This window comes from Melozone crissalis, unplaced genomic scaffold (assembly GCF_028551555.1).
Source record: "Melozone crissalis strain CALT ecotype California unplaced genomic scaffold, PUWL_Pcris_2 ptg000068l_1, whole genome shotgun sequence".
Lineage (NCBI taxonomy): Eukaryota > Metazoa > Chordata > Aves > Passeriformes > Passerellidae > Melozone > Melozone crissalis.
This window is the reverse complement of record NW_026535846.1, coordinates 16,042,266-16,058,895: the sequence shown is the minus strand read 5'-3', so window position 1 is coordinate 16,058,895 and position 16,630 is coordinate 16,042,266. Positions and strand designations below refer to the sequence as shown.

Genomic DNA, 16,630 nt, shown 5'->3' with positions numbered 1-16,630 from the left:
CCAGGGTCGGGGTCGGGGCCAGGGTCGGGGTCAGTGCCGGAATCAGGTATCGGGATCAGGGTCAGTGCCGGGATCAGTGCCCGTGCTGGGATCAGGGTCGGGGCCAGGGTCAGGATCAGTGTCGGTGCCGGTGTCGGGATCAGGGTCGGTGTGGGTGTCGGTGCCGGTACCGGGCGGGATGGCGCGCACAGGTGCGGCGCGGGGCGGGTCGGGCGTGGCCCGGGTGGGCGGGGCCGCCCCGCGGGGCCCAATGAGCGCCGGGGCGGTGCCCGCGCGGGGCGAGTTTCCCGCGGGCGGGGGGCGGGCGCCAATCAGGGCCGGGGCGGGGCAGCGCGCGGGGCCGGGACCGGCGCCCCGGGAGCGCCGCGCGAGGCGCGGGCCGAGCTCCGCTGCGCTGCTCCCGGTCCCGGCGCGTCCCGGCACGGCGGGCATGCCCGCTGGCAGCGCCTAGAGGAGCGCCCCGCTGGCCCGGGAGGATGTCGCGGAGCGGCGGAGTGCTGCTGCTGCTGCTGGCGGCCGCGCTGCTCGGTGCCCCGGCGGCCGCGCAGCTGGTGGGGGAAGCCGCCTGCCGCCCGGTCCGCGCCGCCTTCCAGGTGCTGCAGCCCGGAGCCAAGTGGGTGCCCGAGAGCCCCGTGCCAGGTGAGAGCGCTCTCCCCGAGGTGTCTGGCCGGCCGTCGTTGTCTCGCCGGGGGTCACCGGGGCCGTTCGTGTACGGGGCGAAGCGGCTGCAGCGCCCGGAGCCGGGGCCGGGCGGGGGTCGCCGTGCGGCTGCGGGACGCAGCGGAGCCGGGTGCGGGCTGCCCGCCCTCCCGCGGGGAGCTGCCCTCCCCCGGCGGTAGCGGCCGCTCGGTGCCGGCGCGTCTCGGATGCGGGGATCATACGGAGCCGGTGGTTACGTCGCGGCAATGGGAGCCCGCTGGAGAGCGAGTCTTTACTGCCCTCGGTTTGTTCAGGAGGGTTTTACACCCCGGGTGGCCGAGGTGAGCTCGGGCTGTCGGGCAGAGCTCGGCGCTGCCGGAGGCACCAGCCCGCCCCGTCCCCGCTTGCCGCTGTCGGGGTCCCCGGGAGCTCGCGGTGTCCCCGCCGGGCAGCGGGGGCTCCGTGCGCCCGTCACGTCCCGGCTCCGCCAGAGCCGCTTTCTGCCCGGCGTCCGAGGCAATCCTGCCCTGTAAGGCTGCTCCGGCAGCATCCCAACCCTCATCCCAGCCTGGACCCCGGGCTGCGCAGCTCCGGAGGATGGGGCTGGAAGGAGGCAGCCGGCGCTCCCTGGGCTGTGCGGGAACCGTGCGGGGTGCGAGCCTGGCGGGTCTGGGAGAGGTGATAGGTGTTATTGTGCTCTGCAGTTCCATTACAGGTGGCTGCCGGGCTGGTACCGCACCAAACCTCACCACCTACTCAGTGCGAGGCTGCTTTCTGTATATATGCTTTATTCCTCTTTTAAAATGTAAGCGGAATACTTGAATTCCTTGCCTTTTAAAGGTTCTTTGCAGGTTTTTGGGGGCTAGGGAGTGCCGGTGCTGCAGGTGGAGGCTGTGTGCTGGCAGTGTGTGCGCACAGACGGATCGGGTTCAGGGCTGCGTTCGGAGCTGCCCGAGAGCTCGGTGCTGCTGTGCCGGGCTCAACACGCAGCCGAGAACGCCTGCCCTGAAAAGCTTCAGATCAAAGTATGAAAAGCAAGAGATAGCAGGCAAACGTGACAGGCAGGGGAGGTGCAATGAGATCACCGCCAGCGGTGGCTGCTCTTAATAACGATGTGTTGAGTTTGGTTTCTTGCGTTCGGTGTCGCACAGGCCACAAACACAGGGGTTCTTTCAGCTGTGAGCTGCTGCAGCACAGGAGAGGGAGGGGGGAATGGGATGTCCAGAGCTGGGACTGCCAGGTGGTGAGAATGCTGTAAATCCCAAGTTTTTTGATCTGTAGGACTGTAGCAATGCCTCAGCTTATCAAGAGCTGTGGGAGATATGAGGGGAGTTTAGCTGTAAGTCCTGGTGAGAGTGTACCTTTCCTGTCCCTACCTGCCCTTACATTCTCTTATCATGTAAATTTCAACACTTTATGCTCCTTTCAGACCAGCTGCAGGAGCAGCATCTCTTCTGTCTCTGTCCCACACAGCCTCAGTCTCCTGGTCAGTAAGGAAGGGGCACTGGAAATACTTTCCAGTGAAATGTTTGCATGGAGAGTTGCAGGAAAGAGCTGCTCTTATCACCAGTGAATGGACAAATTCTGTTTTGTGAGAAGGAAGTTGCTTCTTTGAAAGCCAGTGAGATTCTTGCTTTGATTCCTAAGTAACTTTGCTGAGTGTGTTTTTACACGCTCCAGGGAGGTGATGGAGGGCTGGGCAGGTTCCTGGAGAATGGCTCCCATTGTATTGAGGGGCTGCAATGAGATCAGTCCTTCCCCAGAAAGCAGCAGCATCCCCCAGCCTGGCCTGGCTGTGGGTGTTTTTGCCCTGGTATCTTCCCTTCCCAGCAGGGTTCAGGTTGCTGGGGTTCCTCAATTGGGTTCTCCCTGTCCTGGGAGCCCCAGGTGCATCCCTGACAGCCAGGAGGAGAAAGGAGCCCTGTGCTCTCTGCAGAGCCTGTGGGCAGCTGGATCAATAGCTCCTAACAGGGCTGGTGTTTCAAGTGAATGCTTCCAGCTTGTTACAATGATAAAGTTCCCACATAGCAAATCGAAAGTTGATTTTACATTTGCCTAAGTACATAAACTTGATCATAATTAAAGCAATGACTGCTTGCTTATACCTTGGATCTGGCCCATCTTGCATGACTCTGTGTGGTAATTACACTTCAGAGCACTTGCTTCTCCTACTAGCAGCTGCATAAATCTCTGTAATAGGGGAACATCACTCAAGGACTATTTTCCAGGCATCTGTTTATTACTTTTTTTCCTTTCATACATCTGTCAATTAAAAAAAGTTTTGGAGTTCCCAGCCACAAATCACCATAGAATCAATTCTGAGAACCTTTCCCAATGGATCACACCACCCTGGAGAAACTGAAGTTAAACAACTTATTTAAAATGTGTTTTTTTTTTTTTTTTGACACAATTGTTTCTGAAAGGTCCATTTTGCATTATGAGCAGTTGCTGCTGAAGGAGTAAGTAGTGGAAATGCTGCTGAGTTGCAGCACACTCAGGAGAAATGTCCCACAGCTCAATTTTTCTGCATCAGCATGCGTGGGCTGGAGGGACATGGGCACAGCAAGCTCCGTAGGAGAGCTCGGAAATAGACAGACCACACTTCTAATTTTACAAAAACCCAAAAAAAGGCAATTCTGTTAAATGTGAGGGAAGTGCCATGCTGTTTCGTGAGCAGTGTTGGTGTTCTGGGAGTAGCTGCAGGCGTGCACCAGGCACTGAGAGGCTCCTCTGGCCCTGCAGTGTGGGGACCAGGATTTTGTCACTCTGGAGTTGCTTTGGCTGGCTCAGAGGTGGGGAACAGCAAAGCCTAAGTGCTGTCAGCTGTGGCTGGCTGTTCTGAGGGGTGGGAGGGTGTAATTCATGGTAACACCTTGACTGGACCTGGATCTTGTGGGGGAGAGAGTGAAGGCAGGGTGATGGGAGAGTGCTTTTCTGGGTTTTGATGAAGATGAGACTGAATGCCAGCCTGTGGTTCTGTGCTGGGGTAGCTTCATGCTCAGTAATAACGAAATTCTCTTTTTGCTATGTTGCCTGTTTTGGTTTTCTTCCTCCATTTGTCTTTTCTCTGCATAATTTCTCCTATCTATAAACAGCAGCTTGAATTTCCATTTCTGCTGCTCTGTTTTTCTCTCCTGTCTGCCATTTGTGTTTCTCTGTATTGGTGGTGACAGGTAATTGGGCTGGGGCCTTGGGTAGAGGAGAAGGGGTGACTGGTGCCTTGGCAGGATGGGGACAGGGGATGGGTGCCTCTGCTCTGGAACAGTGGAAAACTGAGGAATATTTATCTTGACAGAAATATCTGCTGGCAGGTCTGTTTTCCTTCTCCCGCAGCAAAGTGTTATTTCCAGCTTTTTGTTCATTTTCTTTGATGGAAGCAAATATGGATTCACCCTAAGAAAATAGGAGATTAACCTTTTGGAGTTGAGGTGTAATGCTTTACAAGTGGCTGGCTGAGCATGTCAAGCTTTCTTCTCTATTTTTTATTTCTGGCAGCTGGTGTGTGCCAATGTGCAGTTTAAAAATTAAAAATCCCAACTCTTCCTGCTGAACTCGACATGCCTTTGCTCATGAGCTGGTTCCCTTTGTACTCCTGCTCTTTTATTCTGTTTTTCCTGAGTGGGACTAATGATGCTCCTCCCTGTGCAGCCTTTCCATTTAGCTTAGCATGGTGGTTTAAAAGCTTAGTTTACTAGATAATTGAGTTTTCTGTTCTTAATTATTTCAGGCCTGCAAGTTGCTCTCTTGATAGTTGAGAGCAGGAGCAGAACCCTAAAATTTAGTAACCTCCCCAGGCAGTGGTTTTATAGTGAGATCATTAATTTTATTTTTTTTTTTCCCAGGGGTTAACTTTAACAACATCCTGAACAGTGTTCTTCCTGCTCTTTGGAATGGCTGTGGGATGTGTGCATGTGGCTGTAACAAATCTGTGTGGGGGAGTGAGTGCCCGAAGTTAACTCCATTGATGACAGTGTTTGTACATTTGTTAGGAGGAAACTTTTACTCTGTAAAACCTATTTTTCACTGTAATGTCTTCTTTTAAAAGATGTGTTTTTATAGGGTGTTAGATTTGCATGAGAATCATCGGGCAAACGTTGTAAGAGCAGGGGAGGAATCCAGAGTCAGATGGTCTTGTGAAACACAAGATGGAATAGAAAATAAAGGATAATTAAGCAGTAATAAATATCCCATGTACTAGGCATACTGTTCCAACTTAAATCACCTATTGAAAGAGTTGGTTTATAATTTATATCTCTTTAATTAGGTTTATAGAGATCAGCATTAAATCTGGGTTCTAAACAGTTGCATTTCCTTTTCCTCCCCCCTAGATGCTGAGCATTAAAAGTCACTGACAGATGCACAACCCCCTAATCACATCATTTAAAAGGTTCTTAATAAAAAAGTATTGAAAAAGCTGGGGGAAAATCCACTATATTTAAATGTTGACTCACTGCTTTTATCTATTTAAGGCACGATGCTGGTGGTAAAACAACTGGAGGAGGCAAATTGACCCAAAACAGCATATTTCTCGTGGGTAATAGTACAAATTGGTGAGTTAGGAGGGTGGGAGGAACTCCTCTGACACTTGCAGACTGCAGAAGGCGAAGGTGCCGCTGCACGGAGTAGCAGAGCCCCCTCACGTGGGGAGGAGGCTGCAGGAATGTGGCGTGAAGCAGGGACAGGTTCTTATTTTGGCAGTGCCTGGGGTAAGTTTGGGGGGAATGTTAATCTGATTTTAGCTGCCATTGGATCTGGGTGGGAAGGCTCGTGTGCCTCAGCGTGCACAGCTTGCCTGCCTGTATCTGATGACAGGGTTGGAGCTATCCTGGGATGCTTAAAATCAAAGGAAAATCCTTCAGCCTTGTGAAGGAGTCCACAACTCCCCCTAGATGATCTTGAGGGTTTTTATTTTTGACATTTAATCCACTGAAATGATTTTCACTTCTGCTGTACTCACCACCTATCTGCGGGAATAATTGTACATCAAAGTCAAATGTAATGGTTTAAATTCACTGCCAGTAAAAATTCCCTGTCGGGAGGAGGAAGAAGCAGGGTGCTACTGAAATTAGTGCTGCTTTAGAGTTTATTTCTGTCAGCTGGGAGCCTATGCAAAATTGCTGGAGCATTTACACTGCTGTTCCCCAAGATGGCATAAATGGCACAGTTCTGATGGAGCCTGGTGCTCCTGCACCCATGGAAGGAAGGGGCTTCAGGCAATGCCTTCTCAGCCGTGGGAGTTGGGTGTCAGAGGGTCAGGCTGCTGCGCTTGGCATCTCATCATCTCGCTAATCTTGCCAAGATTGGTATTGTGAGCATCCAAATGCAATTTAATAAAACGGTTGCAGTAATTTGAGGGACGCTTTCTTTCTGAAAATGAGTTTGTAGTGATTTATAGCAAAAGGAGAAGGTTGTTTGCAAGGGCTGAGACTGGCATTACAAGGTGTAATGACTTGAAACTTTAAGAAAAAGGGGTTGCGTAGGTTGGGAGATAAAAACGGTCTTAACAGTGAAGGGCCATTAGGCAGCGGAATGGGCTTTGCTATCTCACAAGCCGGAGTATGGCTGGAGGTGTTTGTGTTAGATAAAATGCTCAGAGGGGGTGGATGGGGAGGCTGAGGTAGGATTTGATGACTCACAGGACCTTTTCCCCGTGCGTTTTTTTTGGAGGCAGAAACGTGTGGCACCCTAATTCATTTACTGCTGGTGTCTGCTCCGTGGGCTTGCTGAGCGTTCCCAGGCTCAGCGCATCCTTCACGCTTCCAGAGCGTGGTCTGTGAGCCCTTGGGGCTCCTGGGGGCTGCAGAAAAGGCTCCTTCCAGCAATGGCATGAGTAAACCCCAAACACATTGGCAGGTCAAAAGCTTTTTCCCTGTTCCATCTGTGTCTGTGGGGCTGGGGTCAGCGGGGTGGGTTGGTGGCTCCTGGGGGACCAGCATTGAAACCTCCCATCCCTGCTGCTCCTGGGGGATTTGGGGATGGAGTGTTGGAGCCAGCTCGCCATCTGGGAGAGCCATACACAGAAAAGAGCTGGCAGATGGGAGTCAGGCCCCCATTCCCTGTCCCTCTGTAGCAGCACTGTGCCAAGAAGGAGCTCGTCCCTGGTACCTTCCAAGAGCCTGCCCTGCCTGTGTTGTCCTGTTGTGTTTACCGTGACGTTTCTTAGTTGGCTGTCTCTGTAAAACATTTTAAGCTGAGTTAATTCCCAGGCTTTTTCCTCCTCCTCTGTGATTGCTCTGATACAGCATGTGTCTGTCTTTTTACTGCACAAAAATAAAGATCCATTAAGGGAAGAAGTTGGCTTAATTGCTAAAAAGAAGGATGGGATGTGAGTAGGTGACCTTGCTGCTTCCTATCCTTGGCTTTAACTTGCAGAGACCTCTTAATTGCCAACTCTCAGATTTTCTATATTGGTATTTCCATTAATCATGGAAAGATTTTTATTTTATAATTTGAAATGTGTCCTAATATAATAAATGTAGGAGGAAATAAGCTTTGTATTAAAAAGAAATTTATGGGCGTACTGTAGTGTTAAAGAGACCATGCTAAGCCTTTTTGTGGTGTAAATTGAGTTGGGTTTGACTTTAAAAAACCTCTTTAACTTGCTGTTATACAACTGCTTCTCTCATTAATGCAGTATCTTGCTGTTACGTGGTTTTATGGTCCCTTTTATTTTTTCAATGCATGAAATACCTGTCGCTGTGCTCCTCTGGAGTGGGTGAGTTCACAAATCACTGAGGCTTGAGCTTGAGACATTGGTGGTGCTGGTTCTGTGCCAGAGGGCTTGAGGAAGGGATTTGTTGGGCATCCTGCTTTGCAGAAGGGGAAACTGAGGCAGTGGGGAGTGATGGAGTCAGGATGGAGGTGTGGACCCTCTTTCTACAAGGTTTTTTTGCAGCAACAGCAGGGCCTGCACTGGTTAAATCTCCTTTCCCCACATGCAGTGCATGCTGTAGATGAAGTGTTTCATGTTCCTTTTCCCATGCTGCGCCAGGGAAGGGATGGGGCTGGAGGGAGGAGGATTTCTGCTGTCGCTGCTCCTGAGCCCTGACAGCTGGTTTTCCCTTGGCACCATGCACGACTCTTCTTCAGGAGGCACACGATTGAACTGACATTAATATTAATCCTGTTCTTCTAGACTACACTTGCAAAAGTGACTTTTGACACTTTCTAGTAATTAGGGAGGGAGTGGATGTGGTAAAAGATTCTTGTGAAGGAGAAAAGACAGGAACCTGAAAGGAAGCGTAATCCTTCCAGAGCAAAGATGTAAATTAGCAAAGTGGCTTTTGCTGAGGAAAAATCCTCTATAACCAGCAGGAAGGCAGAGTGAGAGGTGTGAGGAGCCTTCCCTCTATCAGGGCTGTTGGTCACTGGCCTGGGACTGGTTCCCAATCCAGGTTCTTGGCAGAGCTGAACCTAGCAGGGAACTGCTTTTTTTGGGCATGATGCAGTTTGGGTGGCAGACAGAAAAATGTGGGTGCTGGCTGTTCTCTGACCCTGGATAGCCATTTTTAATGGAGCTGGTTTCTGCTGTTTGAGTTTCTAAGAGCAGCATCAGATTAGATGTGTTTTGCATAAGGAGAGCTATTTGCTTTGATACGAGCTTGTTGCTCTGCTTGTGTGTTTGGAGCCTCAGTTTGCTCTTAAAAGTTGATGGAAGATGGGGCCTTTTATTGCTGCTACTTCCAACTCTTCTGTTTCATCTTCTCTTGTCTGAGCCTAGAAAGATTTCTATTTTCTTCCCCAGATTTTATTTATTTATAGTTAACAACACTTCTCTTGAAGTTGTCTACTTCCTCCATGAATAAATGCTTTGGGAATGTCAGAAAAAGAAGTTTGGTATTACTGAGCAGTGCTGGAGGTGCCAGAGCAAGAGGTGTCCCTCTGCCTTTGTCCCCTGGCTATTGTCCCATCCTGGTGAATGTGTGAAGGTGCTGCTGAAGAGTTTCTTGCTTGTGCAGTGCTCAGAGCATCCCTCAGGATCTGTCCCTCTGCATTGGGACAGCCACAAATGAAGCAATTTGTGCTTTGCCTGTTGCAAAGGAAGGATGGACTGGGGACGTTTGGTTGTACAATTTAAAAGTCACCTAAAAAGCCAAGTAAATCATTATAGATGTGTCCTTCTGCTATTACTGCTGTTGCTGGGGATACAATAGGGTAGAAATTGCAGGCAAATAGCACTGTTACTTCCAAATCACTTCAAGTCTTTATGCAAATCACAAGCCTATCCTCCTTGATGGAACTCCATCCATTGCTCTATTCACTGTAAATCCACAGCCTCAAATCCTGTCTCTGTTTTTCACCTCCCACTCCATCTTTATTGCCTGCCTGTGACTCCTCACTGCTGTGGGCAGTCAGGGACAGCAGGGTGAGGCTGGGATCACTCTGCTTGGCACTGGCACATCAGTGCTTGGGGTGTGTGGGAGCTGGGGCAGGCACAGCTCTCAGGAGCCACTGCTCAGCAATCTGGGCTCTGCCTTATCCACCCCTCCCTTTGGCCAAGCTGCTTGCTCAGGACAAATTCCAGAAATGCCATCAATTTGCCTGAACAGTAATTGCTGGCCACAGTGATGCTTGGAGTTGGTTTCCTCTCCTAATGTGAATTGTCTGTTTCTCCTGTGCCTCTCCAGGGACTGATCTGCAGGTCTGTGTCCCCAAGGGCTCCACGTGCTGCACGAGGAAGATGGAGGAGAAGTACCAGGCAGCTGCCAGGCTGAACATGGAGCAGCTGCTGCAGTCTGCCAGCATGGAACTCAAATTTCTGGTCATCCAGAATGCTGCTGTCTTCCAAGGTGAGCTCTGGTATTTTCAGGGTGCCCAGGACAAAGGGGGAATTGATGAATCTGACTCCATGTTCTTAGAAGGCTAATTTATTATTATATGTTACTATGTTATATTAAAGAATGTTATACTAAAGAATAGAGAAAGGATACATCAGAAGGCTTAATGAGATACTAATAAAAAACTCGTGACCAACTTCTCAGAGTCTGACACAGCTGAACAGTGATTGGTCATTAAATAAAAGCAATTCACATGAAACCAATAGACACGCAGGTGAAGTAAAGGCAATTCACATGAAACTTATCAAACATGCACCTGTTGGTAAACAATCTCCAGACCACATTCCAAAGCAGCAAAACACAGGAGGAGCAAATCAGATAATTATTGTTTTCATTTTTCTCTGAGGCTTCTCAGCTTCCCAGGAGAATAAATCCTGGCAAAGGGACTTTTCAGAAAATGTGACAGTGAGCACTGGGGGTGCTCCAGTCACCTGCAGGAGGAGGCAGCATTTCTGCTCCTCTTCCTCAGCACTGGGCAGTTGGAAGTGCAAGTGGCTGGAAGCTTTCTGTTTGCTTGTTTTCATGTGTTTGTAGATATTATAGATGCTTGTTTATCATTAAGAATGGAATATACTTGGTTTGCTGTATGGTTGCTCTGCAGGGCTTGTCTTAAATATTCCTGCAGCTGTAAGAGTGAATGGCAATTTAAAGGCTGAACTTATTGCGGTGCAAATTAAAGAAAACCCCGAAAACCAAAAAAACTCCCACCTTTCCAAGAGTTAAAATCTCTTTGCAAGTACTGTCTGGTCTGACTCTGGCAGTCCCAAAATAGGGGCTGCGGTGAGGTGATCTGGTTGTCACCTCTGTGTAATGCTTGGTGAGATCTGCCTGAGCTGTGTGTATTGTTTTTGTTATCCACTGCACAGCAAAGTTGGTTTTACTGTGGGAGAGGCTGCTGGTCCCCAAATGTGCTCCCTGGTGCCCCATGGGGTATTTGAGTATTGGTGCCCCTGTGCTCTGCTATCTGGGGCAGCTCTCTTTCTAATGATAATATGATGGTGTTGTTTGTTTGCTTGGGTTTTTTTGCAAAATGGATCTTTAGATATTTTTTTTTACTGTTGATACACACTAGTTTGTGCCACTTAAATCTGCAATAATTTTTTTAGAGCCTCATGGTTAATGTGCAGTGAAATGATTGCTTATTTGTTGAGTGCTGTCCTATTGAGGTTCCATCATTCTGTATTAATGGTGTTTTTGCCTGTATTTAAAAAAGAAGTCATGGGCAACCAAGCGTTTTTTCATTCACGATGATATTTTTGCAGAATAATTGATTTATTTTTGTTTATGCCTCACTAATAGCAAGACCCAAGACCTGCTGAAGCCTCTGAGATCAGGTCAGAGCTCTGTTCTTGGCCACAACTGACTGATGAAGTTTAATATGTTGTTTTTCTCAATGTAAGATCAAATGAACTGCTGAGGAGATAACAGCACATTTTTTCCCCCAGTAATTCATAATGCAGTTACCATTAAGGTCCAATTCTAATAACCAGAATGGAATAAAAGTAATGAAAGATTGGTTCCTAGGCATTGGAAATGTGGACCAGCTTCAGAAATGGTGAATAATCTGGATGGAATAAAAAGTGTGTGCCTCCCTCCTTCCCATCTGACAGAAGCTTCAGCACTGGTTTTTATTGTGGGTGGGAATGACACTTGTGGAACTGCAGGTTGTGCCCAGCAGTTGGGTGCTCTGGCTCTGAACTTTCTGCCACTTCTGGAGAGAGTTGAATCCTTTGCTTTGATTTTATTATCCCCCCCATTTTTTTTCAAAACTGTTATTTCCACCCTGGCCCAGAGACCTGTGCAGGGGTTTTGAAGCTGAAGTTATTCTGAGAAGACCTGGTATGTGCAATTGCCATTCTTGGTGGTGGGGAAGAAAAGCATTTAATTGGAGCAGTTTCTGACCACTTCTGCTTATTAAATAAGCTCTGAAGTGACTAAAAATCGTTTGCAATACCATTGCAGAGGAGGAATTCCTAGCTGGAACCATTGAGGAGCTCATTTTAATTATCTTGTATAAAGTGTTTTGGATTTGGAAGGACGATTCATTAGACTTTGAACACCATTTACTTTTGTCATCTTTAAAATTAGTCTGGAAGTTTGTAGAAGAACACTTTTTGAAATAGGTTGATCTTTTGATTGCTGCTTGCTTAAGAGTATTTTGATGGCTGCAATGCCAGAGGCTGCTATCGGGGGGGATGCTGGAGTGGGCAGGGAAGAGGAGCCCCAGTGTCCCCTGAGCATCTCCTGCAGGTCCTGGGGACAGATTCCCTGTGCCTTTGGGAGCTGGGAGTGCTGGATGGGAGGGCTGGAAGCTGTGCCAACCTGAGATGTGCTCTGGCAGGGAACAGAGCTCCCAATGTGTCCTTGGGTCAGACCCCCAGTCTGGGGACCCAGTGCAGAGGATGGATAATTGCATCTCTCTCCAGAGAGGGGAAATGTGTTGGTATGGAAACACAGCTCAACCACTCATATTAAAAACACAAATGTGAAATCTTTCAGAGTTAATTTTAATATTTTTACCCTGGCATCTAAAGGGACTGCTAGTCTGACAAGCAGAATCTCACCCAGATGTTATTATTTTGCACCAAATTTAATTTCTTCCTGCTGAAGGTAGAGCAGCATCTCTGCTGATAAAGATCAAGGGAAATTGTCTGGCATTTACAGGAAATCTCATCCAGGCCTATCTGTTACAATGTTCACTTAGCAAAGTTTATTAGATTATTAGTTTTAGACCCTTGGGCATTTTCTTTATTGCAGTTAAGAAGGAAAAATCCCAAGCAAAAAAAATCTTCCCTTCACTAAATTTAAATGGTACAATTAGCTCCTGGTCTTATCTCGGAGGCATTTTTTAAAATTATGAAGATGATTTAAGTAGTGATTTAATCTTTTGGAAACTTGCTGGTTTGACAGTGTTAAAATGGATTGTGGCTGCCTCGACTGCAGTTAAATCTTACTCCAGGATTTTTTTGTGGGCAGTTTTTTTGCTTTCCCTTGGTGTATCCCTGCTGATTGGGGTTCTCAGCTCTGAAGCTGGGATGAACCCCATCACCTCAGAGCTGCTCATGTCTGTTGTCATGTGTATTGCTAAATGTTCTCATCCAAACTAAGCAGTAGTTAGTGCAACTCAGCTGCTGGAGAGAATGGTGAGAATCTTGCCTTTGGTTTGCTTTCCCCCTCTTTTTCTTCTGATATTACATCTTTGCTTTTTTTCAATGAGGGAATTTCTGGCCCTGCCACCAACTAGTATCTTCCTACTGAAACAATGACAACAAAAAAATCACTCAATGAGTTCTGTTGATTTCCTAAACGTTAAATCTGAATGGCTCAACTTTGTGAAAGGTAAACTTGAGCAGGAAAATACCAGTGTGGTTCTTTATCTCCCCTTCCCTCACTAAAGAACGCTGTTCCCTGGGGTTGTCTTGTGTGCATGTTTATCAGCCTGATTCCTCCTGCTTCCCAAGCTTGGGAATTTGCTTTTGAATGGTCACTGAATTTCTTACCCTGCATATTGGCCACATTGCTCTGTGGATAACAGACTTAAAGCTTTAGGTGTGCTCACTTGCAGCTTTTGTGGTACATTCCTACCAGTTCTCTGTTCAAGGGAAAAGGTACTTGAAAAAGGGGAAAGATGGTGACACAATTAAGCACAGAAGGACCTCTGAGAGAAGGGGGGAGCATCTGCACCTATTCTTGGTGTCAGATTTCCTGGTAATCTCCCCTTCCATCGAGTGAGGAGAGCAGGAACAGGAGAGCTGGCTGTGAGGGGCTGCTTCTGCACAGAGAGCTCCTGGGGAGAGCTGCTTTCAGTATTTTAAGTGATTGCTCAAATAAGTGAACAGCAGGATCTGGTGCTGCCTCTCTGCAGCCCCTTCTGTTGGTGCCAGTCCCATCCTGGAGGGGTTTTCCCATTTGGTGCCAACACGGAGCTGGGAGTGTGTCAGTGGCTCTGTGATTCCCCCAGCAGTGGTGTAAATCCTGAGACACAAAATGGGGCTGCTCCTGACCCTGAACTGAGCTGCCCCAGTGCTGGCGTGGGTGCAGAATTTGCTTCTGTCCACTTCCCAAACAGCTCCTGTGGGGCTGCACTGCTGCTGGAGCTTTGGGAATGTGGTGGATGTGGGAAGGTAAGGAGTGTGGTAACCCAAAATGAAAAATAGCCTGGGATGCTGCAGTTGGGAGCCCCTTGGTGAAGACCTGGAGGGGTAAATGAAGACCTGGTTTCTTCCCTCAAAGCCAGTGGCATCTTCCCTTCTGCAGACAGCAGCTGGAAAATAACAAAACCTGTGTTGGGGGAAACTTGCAGGGGCTACAGGGATTTGAGGGGATGTGTGCTTCACAGTGGTTTCTAGGAAGGCCATAATAAATCAACACCAACAAACCTGCCTGTGCATGTTTATTTTCTTATTCTTGGGAGAATCCTCTTCCTTTTCTCCTCTGGAGAGGGCCCTTGGTGGTTCTGGCAGAGCAGATGCTGTGGGGAGGATGTTGATTCATCTCTCCTTGTGTGCTGTGGTAGGATAAAGGCAGAGCTGTAACTCTTAGTCCTACCAGACAGCTCTGAAGGCTGTAAATCCTCCATTAGGCATAAATGCAGCCATTTTGATTATTTATAGTTATTTACACTGTCCATTCATATCTGTCAGGAATGAAGGCAGTTCTGACATTGCAAGCTTCTATCAGGTTATCTTTAATCAGTTTAGAGGCACCTAAGCCACAAATATATCAAATAGCCAATCCTAATGTTGGAGTCCTCTAAAGGATGACTGAATTATTTATTTTGTTATGATGAAAATGTCTGGGCTTTATTGGGTTTTCTTTGAAGAACTTGATTCTGCTTGAAGTCTGGAAGATAAAAGATTAGCGATTGTCTCTCCAAGTTTCTTATTCCAAATCCTTCAAGGCTTTTCATTTTTCAAGAGCCTGTGTTACTATGTTAGAGTCAAGGTGAGGGAGCTGAGATTTCTTTTATTCCATTAAAGAGGTTTAACTATATAAAGTATTTTATCTTTACTAATTATGCCTTGCACAGGTAAATCCAAGATACACGTAGCAATTAGGTGAGAAGAGATTGGGCTGTGTGGTGGGAGCTTTTGCACATTAAGCACCATTGATACCAGCATTGCCCAGAAGGGCTTGTCTCATCATTTGGAATAGTTTAATACTCCAGGGTCTTTAAGCCAATTAAGTTTTGATAATTCAGGGAGGTCTTTCAGGTGTTGGCAGTAGGAAGAGCCTTGGGTGGACTTTAGCACTGCATTGTTGCCTGTGGTGTGTTGGGGAGGGAGGAGGTGATATAGGGCAGGTGGGAGAAGTCTCTGGCTTGGAAAGTCAATAATTATTTGTGAATGTGGAGGTGAGAGGACTGGGGAGGTTTTGGGGCTGAACCAGCCCTGCAGAGGGGAGATGAGACCTGCAGGTTACAGCTGTGCTGTGAGGATGGGCTTGGCTGTCTAACCAGTGTGCAGGGCTGCTCAGCTTTTCTAAACAGGAGGAAAGTGATTGAAATTAACTGAATAAATGTATAAAGTGATGCTTAGCAGGACTTGAAAGTGTCCTGAGTGGGATGGTTAGTTTAGTAGCTTCAGGTGAGAAGTGCATGTGAAAATGTCAACTCCTGCTTGCGGGCTTGTAAAATACTAAGCTGACATTTCAGAGTGGACTCAAAGAATGAATCCAATTCATGGAAGAGAATATTAAAACTCTTATTAGACTTTACAAGTAAATAAGGTCAAGAAACAGATCTCTGTATCATCTTATCATTCCTCTTCCTAATTAGTCCTCTGCTAACTGGAGCCTTGCTGGACCCTTCTGTGATGCACCTATCTCCACTGTGGCCCTTCTCTGCAAAAGCTTTTTAATTTGTTGTTGCTTTAATATTATCTCTTTTTAATAATTTGAATTTAAAATAGGAATTGTCTCACTGGATCAATTCAGGCTGGTGTTCTGCCTTTGGTGGGGTTTCCTGCCAGATGCTTTGGATGCCCAAAGTTTGTAGTGGAAAACTGTGGTGATACATTTACCAGGTTGAAAAGGATGCTCTAACCCAATGATTATAGGTAGGTGGAAATAATGTCTGCATAATGAGAGATCTCTGGTTGTCAGAATTGGTCTAGGGAGGTAATGTTTCCTTTCAAATAACCAGAACTTACTGTTCATAAATCACAGTTAATCTGTTTATTACACCAGCACACGATGCTGGAAGTCTGGAGTGTGCCATAATGCTTAGCTTTAGGAGCAGAGCTGTAATAGTAGCAGCAATTTCAAATGATTTGAAATTGGGGGATCAGCAAAATGCAGGAGTTTGTGGAGGCTCTGGGCATTAAAAATGACTGCTGAGGATTGATGAGTTTCTTTAACAAATTGTAAAATCCATCATGCAGGAGTTAGGGCATGAAACTGCCCTCCTGAGCCACATAAACCATGGCTTTGGAAGAACTGCATGACAGTGCATGCTACCGGGAAGGGATATTTTGAAAGATGTTTGGTTTTGCTTTTGTTTCTTCCTCTCATTGCCTGAAGTTTCTCTGCCAGCACAGCACTGGCATGCAGCTCACTGGGCTCTGGGGGTGCTGGATGGGTCCTCCCTCTGAGGAGCCTCTCATGATGCTGGGCCTGAGGTCTGGGGCTCCCCTCCTGGCTCAGCCAGTACTACAGTGCTCCCATTTCCCATGATTTCCCAAAATCCTGGGATTTGCATCTTGGACAGCCTTGCTCATAGTGGAGAGCTTGGCATGTCTCTGGGGTGTCTCCTTGCAGGAGAGACCTCGTTGGCTTCGGCTGCTGTTTCCCTGCATCCCCTCACCCATGGCCTCCCGTGCTCCCACCTGCATTTCCATGCATCTGTTTGTTGACTGCTGCAGGAACCCTCTGGCATGTCCACAGAGCAGCAAATTGTGTGGTAGGAGACATCCCTGGCCCCCCAGCCCTTGCTTTTGGGGCCTCCATGGCTTGAGGGGTGCAGCAGTGGGGAACTGTGTGTGGTTGAGGTCCCTCCCTGTGTCGTGCCTCTGTTTCTGCCCTGCAATTAAACACTGCTGACGTCCTTCCCCTCTTGGGTGAAATGAGCCTTGGAGGTTAATAAGGGGCTTTTTGTAACTGCCTGTGTGCTGTTTCAGCAGTTTTTAAGCATGGCACTTGGTGTCTGGGCCCAGGGC

General features: G+C 47.8%; 1 protein-coding gene across 1 annotated transcript in view; it reads left to right on the top strand.

The window, feature by feature from the left end:
* Positions 1 to 443: 443 nt before the first annotated feature.
* GPC3 (glypican 3) overlaps positions 444 to 16,630 on the top strand; it is a 139,079-nt gene continuing 122,892 nt past the window's right edge. The window contains exons 1-2 of the mRNA XM_054289935.1: positions 444 to 639; positions 9,267 to 9,428. Of these exons, the coding sequence (XP_054145910.1) occupies positions 477 to 639; positions 9,267 to 9,428 (325 nt within the window). The 5' untranslated portion in view covers positions 444 to 476. The remainder of the gene's footprint in view (positions 640 to 9,266; positions 9,429 to 16,630) is intronic.